The sequence below is a fragment of the Oenanthe melanoleuca genome, chromosome 10 (assembly GCF_029582105.1).
Source record: "Oenanthe melanoleuca isolate GR-GAL-2019-014 chromosome 10, OMel1.0, whole genome shotgun sequence".
Taxonomy (NCBI): domain Eukaryota; kingdom Metazoa; phylum Chordata; class Aves; order Passeriformes; family Muscicapidae; genus Oenanthe; species Oenanthe melanoleuca.
In genome coordinates, this window is record NC_079344.1 from 4,995,866 (window position 1) to 5,018,501 (window position 22,636).

The 22,636-nt window shown below is 42.4% G+C and overlaps 2 protein-coding genes across 2 annotated transcripts in view; both read left to right on the forward strand.

The window, feature by feature from the left end:
• RAB27A (RAB27A, member RAS oncogene family) overlaps positions 1 to 22,636 on the forward strand; it is a 276,869-nt gene that overhangs the window by 91,416 nt on the left and 162,817 nt on the right. The gene's annotated exons all lie outside the window — the stretch shown is intronic.
• The window catches only part of PRTG (protogenin), a gene marked incomplete at its 5' end in the record, with an annotated part of 72,319 nt that continues 61,267 nt past the window's right edge, over positions 11,585 to 22,636 (forward strand). Inside the window, 2 exons of the mRNA XM_056500043.1 lie at positions 11,585 to 11,609; positions 12,163 to 12,465. Of these exons, the coding sequence (XP_056356018.1) occupies positions 11,585 to 11,609; positions 12,163 to 12,465 (328 nt within the window). The remainder of the gene's footprint in view (positions 11,610 to 12,162; positions 12,466 to 22,636) is intronic.

Genomic DNA, 22,636 nt, shown 5'->3' on the forward strand with positions numbered 1-22,636 from the left:
TTTGCAGAGCTGTGAAGATGCAGCAGTGCTGTTCCCTGGTGTTTGCCTGAGACATGCAGCCTTGGAAAAGTGCCCGTTGTGTTTTTATAGAAGCTCTGGGTCACTGTCAGGCTCCAGTGCCTGGCCAGCCTAGAGAGGCTGTGGAGAGGCCCCTCAGCAAGGCCACTGAGCAGAATTTGGACTCCTGGTTGGGCTGGGAGTGGCTGTGGGGTCTCCCTGAGCACTGGAGATGGCTGGGCCAGGCCCCCTGGGGTCAGTGGGTGATGGGGCACAGCAGGGACATGAGCTGCTGGCACAGGGCTTAGATGTGTTGGGGTGGCGTGAAACCTCTGGGAAACTTTTCAGGGGCTAAACTTCCCTAGGAAGTTAAACTATTTCTCTTGCATGTTTAATAAGGCTGCTGGTGGTGTTTGTGTCTTAATTATTGCAGTTATATAGTAAAGGATGTTTCTGAATAAACAGTTATGATGCTTTTGAAGAACAGAATTTATTTAGCCTAAAAAAGGCAAGTTTATAGATTAACCTCCACAAAGACTTGCACTGAAAACTTAAAATTGCCCCTTTACTCTGAAGGTTATGTCTGTGTAACAGGTCTGGTAGTAGGGAAATGAGACTTTAGGCATGAACAAGACACATTCAACACTCACTTGAAGGTTTCGGGCAGTGGATGCTGTGGGATTTTCCCTTCAAAATGAATTTCTCTCAACAGAGAGGTTTTTAGGTTGAGTGTTACTTGTATCAAGTCTCTCACTTCTCAAAGTGGTGCAGGTGATTCTTCAGCATTCTGGCTGCATCATGAGGTAGGACCGTGGGTTAAGAGGAAGTTAACACTAATTTCTGTAGCAAGTGCCATTGAGTCTTCACTTATGCAGTTTGACAGGACACAAGACTTAAATTCTTTTTAATTACTATTGAAAATCACAAAAATCTGTAGCGTATCAAACAAGTATTTTTTCATTATTATTGGAGACTAGGACTAATGCATCAAACCTGGGTGAAATACATGAGTTTAAACAACTACTTTTTCTTCTTTGTCCTGTTTCTCTCCCTCTAGCCTCATTATTTCATACACACACTTATTTTGTAAGCTATCTAGTGCCTTGACATTTGGTTTGTTCTGTAGATCCATAGAACAGTTTGGTGCTATTTCATTAATTGATGACTTCTTTACAAAAATCTGCACACATGTCCTTGAAATCCTGCTGCCTCTGGCATACTGTCAATGTGGAACGTGTGTCCGGATTAGCACAGATTTCCCTTTTCTTTCAGTGCAATTTCAGCATTACTTACCAAATACATGACACTCGTCAATTCCCTAGGGTGGGAATTGCATCGTGGCAATGGTAACATGCTAAAACATATAATACTTAAAACTGAATATGTGTGCTTTTAAATATTGTCTTCATTTTACTAATTTCTTGTGTGGTCTAAAATAATGTCAGCCATTAGGAGAGCAGACTCTTCTGTCTGTCATTTTTCCTGCTGTCTGTTTTTATGTGTTTTCCTTTCTGTTTCTCATTAATTAGTTTGTTGTGGTGCTTGAGTTCTTTACATAGGGTTTTATGATATTATTTTTCTATGCAATTCTGCTTTTTATCAGGCAGTTTGTTTTAATATCTCAGCTTTCTGATCAACTATTGAAAGACTCAGTGTGCAGTTCTTATGATGTGAACTGAGAGGAACTCATCTGCACTCTGACCACCACCAAGGATCCATACCTCCGGTGGCAAAGAAGCATGTTTTTGTAATGTCTATACATTTAAAATACAACCCACATCTACCATCTTCCATGGTTATAAATGGGAATTAAGCATTTAACAGCTGCCATTTTGCTCTGCAGCATCACAGAATCAGTAGGAGATGTAAGCACAAGCTTTGGTGCTCTTACACTAAATCATTTTTCTTTGAAGTGGAGACTTAATTGCTTTTTCTCTGTGGAACATATATCATTAGCACGTTAATCAGAGTACAAACAACTCCCTCATTATCCCCTTTGTGAGAGCTTCCATGTAATGCTTGGTTTATGTCCACGTGATTCTGTAGAAAAATGTTTTGTTTTGCTGAGCTGTCCTTAATTTGAGGTTTCTTGCTTAATGAGACTTCAAACAAATTTTGCATTGTAGGTTTCAGGTTCTCATCCCAGAGAGAGGCTTAGGATTTTGGAGAGGGGGGAGGCCAAGCAGCTTGGAAAACCTAAACAGACATCAAGTAAGTGAGCCTGCCTCTTGAGGAAAGACAGATAATGCAGGCTTCCCAAATGGGACAGCATGTAAAACTTCCTGTTGAAATAGATCACAGTCTAAAAACTTACATTACCATTTGTTTTTCTTAAGCCATCTTGAGTTCAGTTTAATGGCAAATGTGTTCATAATTGTTCGTTAGCTTTTCTGATATTTTCTATAAGCTGAAATATTTCTGATTGGTGCTTTGTTTTGAGGGCTGGGAAGTATGACCTTTTAGAGGCTGTGAATATACCTCCTCCTATGCACTGCTGCTTGGGAGTATGCCAAATGCTAAAGGTTTAAATCAAATTGCCCCAAGGACTCCTTACTGACCTTTTGAATGCAAAGCTGTCAAAACCTTGAACTAGACATCAGCTAGAGAAGAACACTTAAGGCAGATCAATGCAAATAGAAAACAATGTGAGTTTGACTTTTGGTTAATTCCTAGTTAGTGAAAAACAGTTCCTGTGCTGCAAGAGCTGCTGGAAGCAAACTCACACTGTGAAGGAGTTGCTGTGAGCAGCATATAATAGCTATTTTTCAGGGAAAACCTTTTATAATCTACTTAAGAAATTAGAAGTTTTCATTAATTGCCAAATCTTGATATAGTTATCTGAGCAGGATGCTTCATTGACTTCAAAGGGATTTTTGTCTACTTAAGGAATGCAGGGTCAGGCCCTTAACTAGTGATAACTTTCTTCAGTGGGTTGTCAGATATGACAAACTATGCCACTTTAATAGAAGCTACCCTGGCCAGGCCATGTCATGCCATCCCTTTGTCTGGAAAATCTGCTTTCTTCCTTTGCCCAAGTAAAGGAATTTCTATGGAAGATATTAGATAATTAGAAGATATTAGAAATTACTCTCTAGCTGAAGCTGTGGTTAGTGTGAATATGAACAGCTACAACACATTATTTTCTAGTTATGATAACTTCATAATAAATTCAGTTTCAGAAAGTGTTTGATAGAGTTATGAGCCCTCCCATTCTATGTATTGCTGTCCAGCAATTAGTTGTCCATCCTTAATAGATTTATTCCTAATTAGTTGTTCATGCACTATTGCTTGCTGCAATGTAGAGTTTTAAATAAATGCCTGCTTTTCTATGTAGACCTACAGAAATGAGCCCAAAACCAGGAGACTGAGAAGCTGTTCATTCCTATTTTGAGTCTCAGTCCAGTAGTTATAGGCATCCTGTGCTGAAGACTCACAGAATAATTATTTCACAGGTTAGTAAAAAGTAATTCTTTGTGCTTTATGAGATTGTTAGAAGTGTTTTTCTTAGTTTAATTAAAGGTTAGCTATCAAAATGTGAGGTACTGCTTCATTCAGTATAATATAATTGAGCTCTATTAACATGTAGCTAAAAATTATTATTTTGCAAATTAATTCATTTTGCTATTCTCTACACTGAGAATTTGGAGCCTGACTGTAATCCTTTCTAAGATCAGATTTTCATTTATATAAATGTCTACATTTCTTTTGTAAAGATAAGAGGTGAAGTTGAAATTTTGCATGTTTACATAGACCTGAGTTTGAAAAATGAGCAACAGTTCAGTCACTGGAAAAGGTCCAGCTATTTAATTCACTCTTAAGGTGCAAACAGCATGGATCAGTTGATCTCTCACTGGAGAAAGGAATTAATCCTGATCATGCTGTATCTAATTGAAACAGCTCAATCTGTTGGTGGGGGGCTGCAGCTGCTGCAGGGCTGGGCTATGCTGGGGTGTGGGCTCCAGGATCACTGGGGGTGTTAACGGGGCAGGCTCCTCCTGGAGCCAGCAGGAGTTCTCAAACCCGGCAGGATTTGGAGGACTGCTGTCTGTTGAAGGTTTGCTCATCATGCTTTGGGTGCTGCAGCTTGCTGAGGCTGGGTGGGATGGCCCCAGTTGCTCCAGATGGGACTTCCACCCAGTGGCTTGCAGTGGCCTGCTCCTCAGCTGAGCACATTAGGCCAGTTTTACTCCCACATACTTTTTTCCCCTAGTTACTTAGCACAAACATTTTAGTATGTATTCCATATGTATATTATTTAAACAAGTTCCATCGTGTGCCAGCATCTGTACATTTTACAGAGGTATCTGAACACAATTGACAGCAAAATGTTATTTAGCATTTAGCAAACATAATCCTGGACTAATGATTAGCAGCACGGAAAGCTGGATAGCAGCACAGTTATGCTATGAGCAGCTTTAACTGCTGGTTGCTCTCCTGATGCATTATGCAGCCATACCTATGTATGCCACACACTAAATTGAACCAGGGAATTAATTCCAGCAAAAAAACAACAACAAAAAAATTTGCCCCTCTAGTTATTTCCATCAGGACTATTTCTCTTGGTTCCTTGCTTGGCCACACTCCCTCTTTGCAGCTGGCAGTGCCTGTGCTGGGTTGGCAGGTGCTGAGTTGCATTAAACTGAGGGCGCCTGTGGATGTGCTTCCAGCAGAGCTTCTGATCTCCTCCTGCTCTGCTGTGCCTGGGCAGAGACCAGGTGGAGACCTAAGCCAGGTTAGTAACAATGCAGGGGAAGGAGGAATTGGTGTGGGCTGCTTTGTTTCCCCACAGTCCCTTGGGCCATGCAGGGCACTGCAATCCAGCTGTGTCTCCAGCCTTCATATCCTGTCCAGCACTGGGCAGACAGTCCTTCTAGAGCTTTTAAATTTGGGAGATCCCCACAGGACTCCTGCAGCCCAGCTGAGATAAAATCCCAGCAACTGCAGCTGATGGAGGCAGCAGTTTGGGCATCAAAAGAAACCAGCCCAGCAATGCCCAGCTTTTGGCTCCCCTCTGTTCACCCCCCTTCGCTCCTCCTTGCACCAGGGTGTTGCCTTTAGCGGGTCAGCCCAAAGTCTTGGTAAAGCCGTTTTGGTGCAAGTCACAGCTCCGTGTGGCCCTTCAAAAACATCTCGGCCTCCATCCCTAAAGCCCCCTTGTGCATAGGGGCATTTGCAGGCCAAGCCTCTGTGTGCATGTGAGGGGGAGGAGGTGCTGGGAACATGCCTTGAAGGCTTCAAATCTGTTTATCTTCACACTCCTGAGAGGCGATCGCTCTCCCGTGACAGGGCCGTGCAGCGCTGGCAGCACCGAGATAAACCGATGGGGCACAGCCTGCTTTGGCCAAGTGGCCTCTCCCTGACCAGCAATTCCTTATGTCTCTGTGAGATGAAATGGGACAAGAGCAGCAGGAAGCCTTCTCCAATCCTTCTTTTTAATAGTTCCTTGGGATAAATTGTAGATAAGAGGAGAGACCGCGTTGTTAACGTGCTGAGAATGCAAAGACAAAGGAAAGGCAATCTTTCACAGCAAAAATAAATAGGTATCTGTAGCAGTATATTCAGCAGTATGTTCAAATTGCTCAGCTAGCCTCTGACTTGCCTGGTTTTTAATTTATTTTATTTCTAATATTTGTTTTATCGTTGCAAACATATAAAGGAGAAAAGGAAGAAATAATTTGCCTGTTTCCTGTTGTAACAGCAGAATGAAGGTAACTTATATAGGGATGAAAGGAGACCATATTTCATGCCTGTTGCAAAACAAATAGCTGCAGAACAGTGGGTTATCATGATAAGCATGACAGACTAACAAAAAGCTGCCTCTGAGAGATTCCTTTGTAGATTCAAACATAGAAAAGGGTAACCTAGGAGATATTTTCTTTCTTTTTAGTTATTCTTGGTCTGATACTTATTGTATCGACCCAGTGCCTAAACACTTTGATTTATGGAAGATAACATCAGAGTACAGTACTGCAGCATTTCCAGGATTTTTTTTTGTTTCCATACTGGGAAAAGGGTTGAGAGAGGGGACTGTACTGAGCCAATTAAAAAAATATACATTGCAAATGTATTTTATGGGACAGCTCCCATAAATGGGAGTCTCCACTTGCTGGCTATTCCTGTGCCTTGTGATTTCTACATTTGCATGAACCCTTTATGAAAATATTATGTGTGTTTCAGTGTGCAATTTCTAGCTGCTGTTGCCAGTCTGCTGTCACTTTGGTCCCATGGCAGCCAAGTGGCGAGGACTTTCCTCCCAGGAGTGCTGAGCACCCCTGAGCTCAGAAGAAGTAAATGGTGTTTAGCTCCTTTGGGCCTGGGAAATGTTTGTGGTGGTTTGGCTGATCTGAGCTGCTGTCCCATGCTATTGCCATACCTTCTGCTCCATGTTGCAACCCTTGGTGTTTCTACATCTAAGAGCCAGGCTAGAGATATTTTCCAGGAGGAAACAAGCTCTACTGAAAAACAGAAAGGATTTTCTGGCAGGTTGTGTGCTCAGAGAAATTCACTGAAGCAGAGGAGCATCAGCTGTGGCATAAAGCCAGAAGAGAGAGCTTGGAGCTGCAGTAAATCCAAACTCCACACCATAAAGTCCTTACACTTGTATGTGAGAGCAAGAGTGCATCTGAGATCAGGTATGCCCCTTTCTCTGTAGTTGTGTGGTTTGTTAAAAGTACCAACAAGATCTGGTGGCTTGCATCTAGGAAACACCAGGCTGACTGAGCAAAAATACTTAGGTGTTTTTCAGACCTTCCAGCAGCAGAAAATGGGTATGGGAGAGCAGGAGAATGCACTTTGCCAGATCACTGTGAGGCTGCTCTTCCAAAGTGCCTGTGATTACCTCTGCCAGCAGGGGAGAGGATGTTGGGGTGTCATCCATCTCCTGCTGAAATTCATGGCAGGGTTCTTTTTTATTCTGGTGTGAGAGCCTTCAAGGGTGGGAGTGAACATCTGGAGGCTGCCTCTGGGGCCCTGTGAAACAACCTGGCAAAGGTACATCACTGATTTGGGCCAGTGAAACACTGGAAGGTGGCTGGAAGGGGAAAAAATGCTAATAGAGCAAATAATTTTATTGCTTTCACTTTGAAGCTGTTGTTTAATGACAAGATGAGATCTGTGTTAAAATGCCTTTGTCAAGTTGTGCTTTTACTGTACAGGAAGGCTCCCTGGAGAGAAAGCTCATTAGCATCCCAAGGGCTCAGCCCAAAGTGTGCTTGCCCATCTGCTCAAGGAAGGAGTCAATCTCCTCCAAGAAGGCAGTGGAGATGATAACTGTACACAGGTTTAGAATGAAACAAGAATCTACTAAGTGACCAAATGTGCCAAAAGTAAACATTTTAATGGTGCGTCTTAATAGATTTAGTGTAACATACTTAAAATGTGGGAATACACATTTTAATGTGGGTCAGGAGTTTGACATGAGAAATAAGAAAGTGTCTAAACATGCTTACAGCAACACCAGATCAAAAACATTCGGAGCAAGAACTCTAAGGACAAAAGGGGCTACCCTGAGAAGAAGAGTTAATGACACCCTGCCAGGAGTGCAGCGTGGTGGCAGCCCCTTAGCTGGGCTTTGGGGATTCTGTCTGAAGGCAGAGCTGGCTGGTGCAAATTGCTGTAATTCCCCTGCAGTTAATGGGTTTCTGGTAATTACCACAGCTCCCAGGGCTGCAGCTCCTGCCCTGCTGCAGCCACACTCAGCTGCTGGTACCCTGCATTGCCTGGAGCTCCAGCTCCCTCCACAGCAGCAGTGACACCCAGCAGAGCTGCAGGATGAGCTGGGACCTGGCACTGGTAGCTGGGAAGGGCTGAGCCTGTGAGGGACCAGGATAATGATTCTGTGTCCATTTGGAAATGGATTTGGGCTCTGGGACCCCACTACCACATCTTATGAGCTACAGATAATTGAGGACAGTGACTGCACATATTCCAATGGGGACACTTTAAACTGCTGTAAATAGCTCTCTCCCCATGTTCTCTCCTGTTTCCCACCCAGAGGTGCTCATTCCCCTCCTTTTCTGTTCCATGTTAGAACACAGTGTTAGAACACAGCCATATGAAGCCAAAACAAGAGAAAAGATCGTGTGGGCAAAACCACTTTCCCATTTCTGAGCTCATTAGATCAGGTGGGATACAGCAGCATGTGGGAACCCAGCTCAGGCCATTTGTGGCCATGCCAAACACCATCCATGCTGCTGTGACAGCTTTTTGCAGACCACAGGGATGAAAGAGCTAACATGATGCTATTCATTTTCTCAGATAGGGGTGAAATGCTTAGTGCAAAACTGACCAGACCAAACAGGACTGTTTCTGGTTTAAGCTGAAGGAGATGTAAATGTTCTAACATTAGAAAAATCTTATTCTAATCTGGAAAGAAACAGCATTCTCTTATCCTGGGTTTGGGGCAATGATCTCATAAATACAGAGTTCACTTTGGGAAGGTCCAGTTAATGAATTTTCAGCTTCTTTCCTCTTCCTGAGACTAATACATTCCATCCCAGGGAAGACTCCCAGCTAGCAGCTCACTTTCTAGAGATGCTGGCAACACTTTAGACAAAGTGTATAGGCACCACGATCATGAGATTTCATTCATGTTTGGAAAATCCCTTTCTTTGGTTCAGAATAGTACCAAAATTCTGGATTTTATAGCCCTAGCTCAGTTTAGCAGTCCTGGATGTATTGCCAGCTGCCCATGGAGCAAAACGTTGATCTGTTTAAGTCAATCTGATTTTTAAAATCTTTCTTACTAGGAAGCATATAGATTGGTCTGGCCAGGGCTGAGGCTGAAATGCAGCATGAGGTAAATCAGGTTATTTACAGATAGCAACCTCGACAGCATGCTGTTGTTCCAGCTGTTGATAGCACTTCAAAGAGAGCTCTTACACAGAAAGGGTTTCTATGGGTGAAAAGAACTACAAAAACTGGGGAAGTTTGGATAACCAAAAATACAGCTCGAGTCAAGCAAAAAAAGTCTGTGCTGGTGACAGAAGACAAATTGCTGCCTTGCAGCAAAGTAGGCAAAGGTTTGTTTATGTTGGCTGGCAAGATCTTGTACTCCTGGGCTGCCTTTCTGCCTTTCTCAAGATAATGCTTCTGAAATGGTTGGCCAAGTAGATAATTGTGTCCATTGGCTGCATATTTACAAATACAGTGTATTTGAGAAAGTTACAACTGGCGGTGCCTTTAAATTGTGGTTCAGTGAGTTTATCAGTTATGTATGAATTAAATATGTTATCACAAGTCTGCACTGTCTCTTACCCAATTAATTGCTGGGAAATGTGTTAAAACAATGAATCCTGACAAATTAAAGAGGGAGAGTTTATCCTCATCTTGCTATTGAACTGCTTAGTTCTAGTAGGAATTGTATTACTTATTTTGTTAAACAGAAATGTGAAAATGAAAATATTGGTATTTGTAGCTGCCCAGACATAGGTATGAAGAGCATTCCAGAAGGAAGCACTTTCTTTGTGAAGCCATTTGAGACAAGTATTGCATTTGATCTCATGAGTCAAAATCTCCTGCTGGCACAGTGTAGTTCAGGGAGATGGTAAAGCAGTTTCCTCATCACAGCAGACTACAGCAGTGAGCACAGATGACACAGCTAAGGCAAACCAGCCCACAAGTAGAACAGGACTAAAACTTGCTCTCTCTTTCTCTTGCCTTTTTTTTTTTTTTTTTTTTTTTTTTTGTCCCCTGGTCAACTCAGACCAACTTCTCCTTCAAAAAAGGCTAGTGAATTGGGCAAGGAAGTGTTCCCCTGGGAGAGGTGGGATAGTATCCAATGCTGGGCAGTACAGCTCATGAACCTACTCATGTCTGCAGGAAGCAGTGCCAAGGTCTGCAGGGAAATTACCTTACATCTGCCAGGGACAGCTCCAGCCACTCCACCAACTGACCAAGGCATCTGGCTTAGAAATGTTACTGGGTATTCTCAATTGTGTTTTTCTTTCTAGGTGAACTCCTCTAGTAAATTTCCAATGCAGGTCACACTGATGAACCAGTGTTTAGCAGGAGAGAGTACAGTGCCAGCATGAGGTGCAGATGAAAGTTGTGAGTTTACCACAAGAAAGAATGATTATTTAGTCATGAATGCTCAAAAATAATATAAACAAAACTGCTTGTGATTTTTTTCATAGTTCATACTTTTCTGATGAGATAAATTAAAACACTGAGGAAAATTAAAAAAATATTGGGTCAAGTGGATCCTGTTGCTGTATTTGGTCCTATTTGGACACCAAAGCAATGCATCTGCAGTTCTGCTCTGCAAAGTGACTGTGAAATTGTATGGATGTTTTTGGGTAAGTAATTTGCATGTAAAGCAAATATTTCCTAATTATCTTCCCTGAAAAGTCTGCTTGTGTATTTTTGACAAGTGAGGAAGGTGATGTAGGTCAACCTTACATCACATTTTGGTAGTTCTGATTTTCTCCCGAAGACTTTCAGAGGAGTCACTGACTCAGGCTGTAGCCAGTCCCTGTGATGATGCAGCAGAAAGGATTGGTTTGGCTGCCAGCTCTCTGCTCTGTGAGCTTTGCAGTGCTGGCAGGAACAAAAAGCAGTAAAAACTTGCCTGTCACTGAAGTCAGCAGCTCTCACAATGAATGCAAACATAGGGCAAATCTGCTGAGTAAGAAGATGCCTTCCTACGCAGGAACTTTAGAAATCTGAACAGACAAAAAAAGAGACTAGAATTTGCTGGCTGCAAGCACGGAGTAAAATCAGGGGTGGAACTGAAAGCTTAAGTGATAGCTGCAGCATTTGATGGTATCTCCCATATGCATTATCCAGAGGGTGCTGATAACATAAATTCTCAAGCCGTGTTTGCTGTTGAGGTTGCATTTTTGCAAGCTAGTTTGAGGCATATGTAAACTTAAGGCTGTTTTCTGAGGATGTAAGTAAAGGGCAGCTCATCCTCGACAGCACAGCGCTGTCCCATGTGGCCAGCTGGAAGTGGTTTTATAGCCTGTAGCACGGGCTCAGTGAGAACCACTAACAAAATTGCCTTTTTATTTTGATCAATGCCCATCCTCAAGTCAAAGTTTGTCTGCACGCGTGGGAAGGCTAGTTTTATCTGGGTGTGAGGATGCTCGGCACACCTGGCAGTGCTGCACCTGCGCCGGGCAGTGCGGGGTCCGGGGCTCAGCAGCTCCCGCGGTTCGGTGCCCCGGGCAGGGAGATGGGGCTGGGTAAGCCGTGAGCCGTGCGGTGTCCGGGTCAAGGCATGGCCGGCAGCTCGAAGGTCCGGCCCGCCCGCCAGGCACACGGCCGGTGCTGCCGTGGGTCCCGGTGCTGCCCGGCCCGGATGGAGCCGCGGCCCCGCATTGTCCGCCGCGACCCCCGCCCCGCGGCCCGCCCCGTCCAGCCGCCCTCCCTCCCTCCCTGCTCCGGCCGGCCCTGCCCCTCGCCCCTCTTCTCCCCAAAGGCCAATGGAGACGAGATGCAGAGAGCGGGGCCGGGACGGGCGCGCCGTCCGTGCGCAGTCTCCTCCCCTCGGCCGCTGACCGGTGTGTGGGGCGGCCGGCGGGGCAGGCCAGCCGCGTCCCGCTGAATGGCGCCGCTCCGCCGCCGGCCGCTGCCGCTCCCGCTGCTGCTGCCGCTGCTGCTGCCGCTGCCAGGTGAGTCCGGCCGGCCCCAGCCCCATTGTCCGGCCCGCCGAGCCGCACGTGGCTTTATTTATCGGCGCCGCGGGACCGGCCGGGCAGGAGCGGGAACCGGCGCCGGCTCCGCGCTTTGTTCGCGACGGGGCGGGGGCGCGGGCGGTGCGCGCTCTGCCGGGGCTTTTCGCTAACGATTCCTTGTAAAATCTGCCTTTTTACGACGCGCCCCGCTCCGGCTGCCTTGGCAGCCTTGTAAAATTAGCGAGCGGGCCGGGCGGAGCGGGCGCACCTGTGAGACCGCCCCGGGTCACCGCGTCCCGCCCGGGCCCGCGGAGAAGGCGCTGGTTCCCGGCTCCTTGGCTTTTTCCAGCCCGTGGGCTTTTGCTTGGAGTCGGTAGCAAGTTTCCCGGAGTTGTGGGAGTTGGGAGCGCTCGCAGCGTGCGGCGGCGATGGCTTCACCTCGTGCTGTGCGGGATGACTCGCAGCGCGCTTGGTAACTTGAGCGTCTCTGCTCGCATGCCTGTCCTTACAAGCACTTTTATCTTTTTGTTTTTATTTTTGTCTCTCCTAGGAGTGTGGTGCTTTAGTGAACTGTTTTTTGTGAAAGAGCCTCAGGACGTTACTGTGTCGAGGAAGGATCCGGTGGTTTTAGACTGCCAAGCCCGTGGTGAAGCTCCTATAACTATTACATGGCTGAAAAATGGAGGCAAAGTGTCTGAAAATGAGCGGATCTACACTTTATCCAATGGCTCCTTGTATATTAGTGAGGTGGAAGGAAAGAAGGGAGAACTGTCTGATGAAGGATTTTACCAGTGCTTAGCTCTGAACAAATATGGGGCCATTCTCAGTCAAAAAAGTCACCTCACACTAGCAAGTAAGTCCCACTCCTGTTTGTTAACCTGTTTCTGAGTTTGTGACTGCAATTCCCTGAATAGCACACAACAACCTATCGTTTTGATTGTGTACCTTAAAAGTTCAAATGCAAAATTATAGAGAATTCTAGAGAACCTTTATTTCTTTTTAAATGTTTTAAGATTATGGGAAAAACTTATGGTGGTCCCTGTTTCAGTCCCTGATGTGGCAGAAGTGGTGCAGGCACCTGTGAGACTCTTGGGCAGTGTGCCTTGTGTGGGTGGCTTATGTGTGTCACTAGTCCCTATCCCTGGGGCAGGTGGTGATGTGGAGTCATGCTGGCTACAGAAGTCCTAAGTCTCATTTCCCAAGTGCTGTTCTAGCAGCCTTACAAGGGCTATCTACAGATCTGATTAAAAAAAAAAAAGAAAAAAAAAACCGAAAAAGAAATTCCTCGTTCAGTAGCTTGATGTTGTGTTGTGCCATCTTGGGTCGAATGATCAATGTAGATGTTTATCTCTGGGAGAGGAAAGAGGGGAAAGGTTTTCTAGGCAACTGTAAGGTCTTCCTTTTCTGACAAATGTTCAGCCAAGCAGATGTGGGTGCTGTCCCGTTTGGTTCCTCTGGAACCTCCCTTCAGGGCCTGCTTTGTGGTTCCACTGGGAAGGGAGAGTTGCATTTCTGAAGTGACTCCCTACTGCTGGGGGAATGGTGAAGGAAATAGTTGTGTCTAAGTGCCTTTATGGCTTTAACAGACTGACCCCGGGTGTTTGTTGCCCTCCATTTTCCTATCATCTTTAAACATTGAGCAAGAGATGTGTGTGAGGGATGGAATGCTGTGCCTTTTTCCATGGCAGTGCAGAGCCTTGCCACTAGACTGCTTCTACAACATGATCTCCTTTTGCTTCCCAAAAGTATATGGGAATGTACTTTTCAAAGAAAAGTAAATTTTGGCAAAGTAAAGAAAACTTTCCTTTCAAAGAAAATATAACACAGAGAGTACACAGTTTATGTAGTGTTCTCATGTTCCCTCTATAATAGGACTTAACTGATGAACTTAATCTAATAGGAAAAGACTTCCTTTGACCTCTTCGACCCTGTTCGTAGTAGCAAGTTGAATCAAACTGGTGCTGGTACCTCTGTGAAAACCTCATGTGAGTTCTAAGTTGCAGCTTTTACTAATTTCAATCTGGAACTAGCTAATGGAATTGGTACTTTAGCTTATATTAAGAAAAGTGTGAATGTGTGTGAAAGTGTGAATTGGTTATTTTTTTTCTGTGTACTTCTGACCTGATTGTAAAAACTGCCCACCCCAGGAAGGTGTGAAAAGCCTTTTTCAGTGAGCCAGAGCATTGGGTGGTTCAAAACCATCCTGGAGGCAGGTGGCTCCAAGTGAGTGCTGAGTTGTCATGTGCTGTAAGAATGTGAATCTCTGAACTCTCCATTTCAAAATTTTTATCTTGTTCATATGCAGGATTGATAGACTAAGTAATTCATGGGTGCTTTTAGTAAAGTGGTGAAAAATGAAGTATTACAATTTTTAACATTGAAATTCACCTCACTAAGTTTCAGTCTCAGTGTGATTAAAAATTGGGCAAGAACACCCTCCTAGAGAGGATAGGATTTTTTTTGTTGTTGTTAACACATAAAGCTAAGCAGTGGCTGATGGATTCTGTGGGTAGCACTGGAAGATTCAGGGCCACTTTAAATTGGAGACATTGCAGGATGAGCTCCATGCTTAATACCAGAGAACTTCTGGAACAGTAGAGAGCACTATTGTAGAATAGCATGGTAATGCAATTGTAGTATTTGGTTTTATTCTGAACTTTTGTAAATGTTTATTTCTCGCATACACATTATTTCATCAGAAAGGTGGTTTAATTTTGCTGATTTTCACCAAGAAAATCTTGTGAACCAATAGACTGCATGCTGTGGAGTGAGATTCTTGTTTTGCAGCCCTTTTTTTTCCCCTTCCTCCTCTTCTCTGTGTGACAAAAGGTTTCTTTTTCTTCTTTGAATACTTGAAAGGCTTTCTATGGCTGTTGGAGAAAACTGGAAGAGATAGCGGATCCATAATGATCACAGTAGGTGTTGTTGACTTAGTGATTAAGTGGTTAACTAGTGGCCAAACATGAAGTTATCCTGTGTAGCAGTCTCTTCTCTTTAGTCATGCACCAATCTGACCCGTTTCAGAATGTCATCTTTACTGTAAAGCTGTGAAATTGGGCAGCAATTTGTATTGTGATGATTTGGAGCCCATAAAACATGTGCAAAATTAGTTTTTTCTCTCATTTGCACAGTGTTTCTGCCTGCTCTCATGAACTGATTGAACTTTGCAGACATTTTAAGTGAAATAAATGAAAGTCTTGTGGGGGATTTTGTAGCCTTACAATTTTTCTTTTTAGAAGTAGTTGTCTGTTGCTGCAAAGGCAAATTACCTTGTGGTCAGGGTACAGAAGGAACTATACATATTAAACAGGTGGAGAATAGGCATTAAATGGACATTCTTTCTTTGGAGGAAAAAAGCAAATGCTCTCTTCAGTTACTGGTAGCAGCAGGGTGTGAGGATGTTCTTTTACTTTGCCTGGTCAGAGGTTTTGCCAATAAGCTTATCTTTTGCTTCAGAATTGTAATGTTTAGTGTTGCATTTGGAAATCAAAAACTTTAATCTGTCCAAGAGTTTAAGATCTGAACACACAAGAAGATCAGGTCTTGGTTTCTAAAGTTAGAAACTGGAAGCTGAAGGTTGCACTCTTGGCAAGAATTCCATTATTCATGTGCAAATTAAGAATTCACAGGGTTAAAAGGTTAGAAACTGGCCAGGATGAGGTTTACCCTTGTGATAAAGAGCAGATGACCCTCATTCATTGGCCAAAGCTTTCATGTAGCTCCTCTGCAAAGTTAGTGATTGCCATGAATTGTTCTTGAGGAATGCAGAAATTCAAATGTGAGCAGGCCTTTCCTTAAGTGTCACTATGGAGCCTTATCTCCCCAGCACATCAGAGTAGGTCTGCAGGGACAGGGTTCCTCCCCAGAGGCCCCAAGGCTTTGCTTTCCTGTTGTTCATCCATGCACAAAAGAATTTGACTAATTTAGGGCTTTTTTTTTTTTTTTTTTTTGTGAGATCCCCCTACTTTTTTAAAAGGAAACTCTGATGCTGAGGTAGTGCTTAGGTAAAACTAAATATTAGTTTCAGAACAAGCTTGTAGTTACTTCCAAAGCTGGCTGATTGATGTGGGGGCAGAGGAGGAGGTCCTGTCTGCTTCTTTGTGAGGCAACATGTGGGGGGAAAATGGTTCTACTTAAGAGCATGACTTCTTCAAAACTCAGCTTTTGCCACTGCTACTGAGAGAGATCTCTTTCAACAGAATATAAAGGGAATGTAGACCTCAGAAAAAGTCATTTTGGTACAACTTTGAATCAGTCAAAAGTAAACAAGCTAAGATTTTTGTTTTCCTGCTTTTTAACATTTTGATTATTCAACCCCAGTTAACTAAGAGTCTGTCTAAAAATAAAGTTAGACTTCCAATCAAATATTATTCAGGAAAAATGGAGAAGGTGGATCATGTTCTGAAGGGAGTAACATGAGCACTGTGGTTGGATAGGTTGCTCACTGTTTGTGTCTTTCCACAAGAAGTAGAAATGGAAGTCTTGAGATGGTTGGGTGATGTATAAACAGCATTCCTAGATAACCCTTTCTCCATTTGTAACTTGCCTGAATTGATTTCAATGCTTGTAAATTAGAAGAAATGTAAGTCTAATTTTTCTTGTACAGGTTTCTGCATTTCACAAGAGTGAAAGGTTATGCAAGCAGAAGGTTTCTGGGACCATGCTCCTGGAGGGAGCATGCACTGCACTGCAGCTTGTGGGATGCTGGGCCCTTTGCACATAGCAGGCTGTACTTGGTGGAAAGTTCATAATTTTGCTTACCTGCTGAGGCAGTAATGGGACTTCAGGTCCCACTGTCCTGCCAATAATTGGCCATATTTATGTTTTTATAGCCTAATAGCATCTTTTGCTCTGCTTTTAAATATTTGCACTGAAGGGTGCATCCAGCTGAGTCTCTTTCTGTGCTGTGACAATCATGTTTCCTTAGCAGTGCTAGCTGTTTGTTCCCATTTTGGCATTGTGCTGTTCCTTGTGTGGGCACAGCTGCATGTGTAGCTAACTCACTGGGTTAAAATAATAGAATTAAAACAAAATGTGGTGTTCCCTGATATGGTTTGTCTTGGAGCCACTCAGTGACTGCACTGGTGTAACTGAGAGGACTGAAGTGGAGGTGGGAAGACTTAGTGGGGACAGGGGAAGGTTAATGAAACTTACACTCATCAAACTATGGCCTTTGTGAAATGTGTAGGCAAAACTGTTGCTCCTCTGCTACTGATATTTTGAAAAATAATTCTGTATCTTGCCTTAAAATAATAGGATTGATAGCTGTGGTCTGTCAATACAGTTTTTACTTTCTATGGAATCTGTCATTTCAGGTGTCTTCCAGATGCATATGGAACTCAAAGTTATGTTTAATTATTTAAATAGAAATGGAGAGAGGTACAAATTGTGAGAAAGAAGGGTGGTGTTAGGAGGCAGAAGTGGTTTTGGACTGAGGTGAAGTGATGTGGCAAATGGCAGCTGTAGGCAATAGTCTTGCACTGAAAGGGAGCAAAGTCTTGATGCTGTAGAGCTGGTGTGGTTACAGACAGCTCGAGGAACCTGGTGGTCTGGGTTTTGGCAAGTGCTGCCCTACTGCTGTTGCTTTGATTAGTTGATTTGAATATCCTGAGAGGAAAATCTGTTTCTAAGCTGAGAGTGCACATGGCTGATCCTTAGTGCATTTAAATTCCAGTATTTTTAGGTAGGAGGATGAGGTTCCAATGTCTTAGTCAGCAGTGTCAGTTGATAACAATGAAGATTTTTGTTCTTTAACTGAGATATCTTGAAGAAATAAGAAAACTGGGAAATACTATCTTTTTTAACCCTTTTTATTGTAGTATTTTCCTCTGCAACTCCCCAGGCATCTTTTCACCTGAAGTCCTGCAGCATCTTGACAAGACAATTGTCAGCATCCTTTTAAGACATAACCATTAGTTTATTTTTGTTGTTGTTGGTACTAGGGCATTCCTTCCTTTTTCAACAATGACTGGCCTGCACTTGTAAGAGCTCTTCCACACAGTTAGGAATGGGCTTTTATATTGTAACCAAGAAAAAAAAAAAGTGTAAAACTTTGCTTAGTGCACATGAACAGTGATTGTTTCCACTACCATGTCACTTGAGAGGTGAGCTCTTTATGGGTTTCCTACACACCTCAGTTTCAATTTTGTGTCAAGCCTAATGCCAGACTGAGGCCTTCCATGCCCTTGCTTTTCTACCTAGCTGGTCAGACCAAAGCTGTTAGGGTTTATTTACTAGTTTTTATCAATGTAACTTTATGATGTATAAAGTTTTTACTAGCTTCTCTTATAAGAATGCACAATCTTTTTGGCAGTGTACTCTGGAGCTAATAAAACCTTCACCTACATGAGAAATGTTGAAGGAAAACATGGTGCTGTGCTAGATGCTGTTCAGAGCTGTGGCCAAAAGCTTTCCCTCCTTACCTGGTGTGAGTTCTGTGCACAAACCCACAGAGATTCCTCTCCTGCTTGCAAAGCAATGTGTGGCAGCAAAAGATGCTGCTCTGTTCCTGCAGTGTGGTGCTCCCCCCCACTGCTCCCTTTCTTCCCCCTCCCTTTTTCTCTGCATTTCTTGGTGTAGAAATTGTTGAAAGGGCATTCAGTAAGGCCCCCTTTTGTCAGCCAGCTCTGATTATCCTAAAGAAAAGGATCTCACTCTGAGCAGTTGTTTGCCTAGAGACTTGTTGTCACGTCTTCACAATTTAACAGCTGTGGCTATTGATGGTGTGCAGAACAATTTAAGACAATCACAAAAGAGAATCTTGGAGGAAGAATTTAAAAGTTACTAAGCGTTTTCCTGCAGAAATATGGTCATGCCCATTGTAGAACAAACTTGTGCTTTGTATTTGTTTGCTTTCCTCGGCATTTTGTATTTTTTCCACACTTTATCTCCTAAACTGTGGAGATAATCTTTATTTAGTTTTGCATTTTTTTTTTTGTTTTTGTTTCATCAATAGGCCCAGCTGTTAAATTGGGATTGATTGCTTCCAGTCTTTATAACTGGTAATCACCACCTAAGTGAAAAAGTAATCAACAATGTCAAGACTCCACATTTTGTTGAGTAAGTGTGGGTTGTATGGTCAACATTAGTTACTAGGGTCAACCTCTAGGTAGCTTTTAAGCAGCAGCATTTTAAGCAGTGTCTACATTTTAAAGCTGATTGTCTCAGCAATTGAGTTAGAGTGGAAAAAAAAATCACACTAGATCATTTGTGTTAGGAGTTAGAAATCCATCTGGCAGCCTTCCAAAGCCTGCATCTGTAGTGGAAACAATTTTTGGTTGTATGGATTAAATTGTTATTTTTTAAAGAGATAAACAGCAGATCTAGGGAAGAGATGTCTGTGAAGCCACCTGAGTATGGACAGTTTGCCTATGACTTAGTGTATGGAATTATTGGAAGTTCCTCCCCTGTTTTTTCTGTGTGTAAAAACTTTGGAGGGAGATGCCTTCCTAATTTATTAGAGGAAAATATAAATAAGCATTACTAGACAGATTTTTTTACTGCTGCTTTTACTTTGTTTCATAACTCTCAATAATAATTCTCTTGGCTTTGTTGGTTTTTTTTTCAATGAAATCAAATTTGGTCTTAGGTGAGTGGAAGTTTGTGGTTTTTTTTTTTAACAACAGAAATGCCCTCAAAGACAAAATAAACTAAGTGGCATCTGGATAATACAGTTAGCATCTCAAGGCCTGTTCAAAGTGCTTGTTTCTCAAGTGCCACCTCTTGTCATTCTGTTAGAGGTTTCTGACACATCAGAGCACCTTTCTAGAGAATAGATTCTGGGTATCATTTCCCCCAGAGGCAGACAGGTCTGCTCCTGAAGTTCACTTAGAATCTGATTATCAAAACCCAACAATGACAGAATGTGTGATCTTTATATCTTATTTCAGTGTTTCTGAGTCTTTCTGTGCCAGTATTATACCAAACAAATTTTTAAACTCCCACTGTGGCCAGGGTCTTTTCTGACTTTGGCCAATGAGAAACCTGTAATTCTTTTGGTAGCTAAACTTGAGCAAGTTTGTTTCTAGCCTGAACTTTGTAGCATTGGTATTCTATAAGTAGCTGCATGCCAGAGCCCTAGAATGCAACGTGAGAAATGAAATACTGAAAATGAACTTGTTATGAAAGACATAAGAATGATGACAACAATTTTATATCCAAAGCTTTTATCAGGATTTAATCATTTGAGGAAAAAATTGCAATGTACCAAGACACTTCTTCACCTTCTCTGGCAGGGTTACTGGGGAGGAAGAAAGTCAGCAAAGAGTGCAGTTGTTTAACTTTCTGTAGTCATGATTCATGCATTTACATGTTTTAACTGACTTCTGATTAAAGTAGTTTTTTCTCATAAATTATTTGAAAGTGTTTTTATGACATTGTTTCTGCATGTGGGCAAAGCTCTGAGGAAAGGAATGACTCCTGGGACACAAAACAAACAATGACAATCAACTTTCTTCCTCTCAGGACCTCACAGCTACATTTTGACTTCTATTCTACCAATTTTTTCAATGGCAGAATACTGCTGAGCAATTGACAGCCTTGGAGCAAAACTGTTTGAAAGCAGTGGCTGCCATCAGAGTCCTGGCACAATTCTCCTGGACAGTGAGGAGTAAGATGGTTTTTGTTTTAGAATGGTGGCAGAAATGAGTTGTGAAAAGCATGAAGCCAACTGCAGAGAGGGTCTTTGATGTATTTTCCCATCTACAGAATCTTAGGAAGAAGACTTCCTATGTACTGATAACAGGGTGGTAGGATGGGGCTTATCTCAAAACATTGCCATTCACTGCATCTGTGTTCTGATGGTGGCATGGCAGCAAATTCCATTATGTGCAAGACTTTTGGAATTGCAGCTTTAGGTGGAGCAAACCCTGTGTTTTAGAAAGGAGAAAAGTCTGTCTTAGCTGCAAGCTACACTGAGTGGTGTATGTATGACAAAGCAGCAGAACTTACCTTGTCCTAGTGCTCTAGCCTCAGAATATGCTAAAATTATTATTTAGAATTTAATAATAGCAATAATTTACCTTGGCTTAGAACTGTTAGAAACTTACTCTTTAGCTCTTAGGTAGCAGTAGTTTAATTTTGAAATTATTTGTGAAATGATTTGCTTATGAGAGAAAGTTTTAAAAGAAGCAATTACTGATTGACCAAGCATAAGAGGTACTTTATTACAAGAGGTAATAAGAGGTAAGTTATTACAAGCATTAAACATGTCATCTGGTGTTCTTTTAATACATAGCTGGGGGGAAAGTTAAACGAAGTCTTTACAGCTTGTGGTGTGCATCTTGTTTATAGTGATGAATGGATGTTGGAAACCAGGGAGGATCCTGTAAACAGAAGCAACTTTATATTTTCAAATTTAATTTTTAATCCTGATCACACTGATTGATTACATTGCTTGTTCTGGTTCCAATAGATCAGAATTTATTGTGTAAAACCTTGATGGTTTCTGGGGTTTTCTTGGCTCTACTTTGAGCCGTTTCAGATTAAAGTCCAAACAAGTTAAAGTAAGTTTAGAAAAACAGCTTACACCTCAGCCTTTGCAGCATGGGTTTCTTATGTGAGCTAGCAATGCTCCATCTTCTCCCTCTAAAATCACAGAAGTTATCTATCACCATGTCCTTATCACCATATTTTACAAAGTGGATTTAAGCTGGACTGAGACACTTCCTGTACACCTTAAAATGGAGAGGAAAACATATAAAACAGCAAAGCTTTTCATTTATTTGCTGATCTGTTCTAACATTGAAAATTTTCTCATAATTTGTGTCCTCTCCCATGTTCTCACTCCTTTTGTCTTTCTCAAGTCAGGTGCAGGCTGATTTTCTCTGCATTTAGTTAGTTTTTATTTTTTCCTTTTCTCTTATAAATTGCCACGTGTGTGCTACATTATTGCTTTGGATCTGCAGAAGTGCTTTTGGTGACCCTCCTTCCTTATTCCTGTCTGATGCCTGGAAGGAGGTGCTGTTTTCCAGTGGAGCTTATTTTCACAGCTGTGGCAGAGGAGGGAAGTGTCATAAGATACTTTGAGATCAGTTTTGACCCCAAATTTAGATGAGGTAAAAATGATCCTACAGAAGTGTAATATCTTGTCTCAGGTGGTCTGCCTGTCACTTAAAATCAGACAATAATTATGCATAAGAAAAAGCTGTTTTAATAGCCATTGCAATAATGTACAATAAACCAGGTCAGTGTTACACAGTATTGCTTTTTCTTTACAACTTGTTACAACTGGAAGTTTTCAAATATCCTGTTATCTTTTCAAAGAAACCTTAACATTTAAGTCTTTGAATACGCAGAAGAATTTTAAATCCTGCTTGTACAATCTCGAACATATTAATAAATTGCTTAGATGACTTATCAGCAAATTAACTAGGGTAAATTATTAAATTACCATTTCACTGTTCACATCAAGATCTCCAGTAAAGCTCTAATAACTGTAGTGTGTGCCTGGGGCAGGGCTGTGCATTATGTATGTTCTTTGTAAGGAGAATTCATTGCTTTATGAAGCCACTGACAGACATTTATCATTTTGTTCATTAAACTTGTCCGTGACATCCGGTAAATTGATGTTAACTGGAAATATTCTCTGGGAGTTCTGGCACGACTCTGTCATTTTGCCTGAGGAGAAACTTTGTACCTAGCGTGTCCCAAATTACAAGGGTGAAACTTCCTTCCCCCCTCCTCCCCAAAGCCTGAGTGAGCATATCACCAGCTCTTTCTTCTCCTCTTGCTTCTAATGCTTATTTATGCAAACAGCCCTGTAGCCCACAGTTTGCAAGCAGATTTATCATTGATCTTCAGTAGAGACTGAAAGTGGATCCTGCTTTTATTAGTTCAGGAAGGCAGCTCAGTTTTATCCCACAGTACAAGAAATTAACTGTGGAATTCTCAGTAGCACTGATGGGAGTTTTATGACATTCCCAGCACGTGGCACTGAGGATTTGTTTTTAGTGATCATGATCTTTGCCCAGTGCTGCTTACTGCTGATTCTTAGTGTTTGGTAGGTGACCAAATGCATTGCTGAA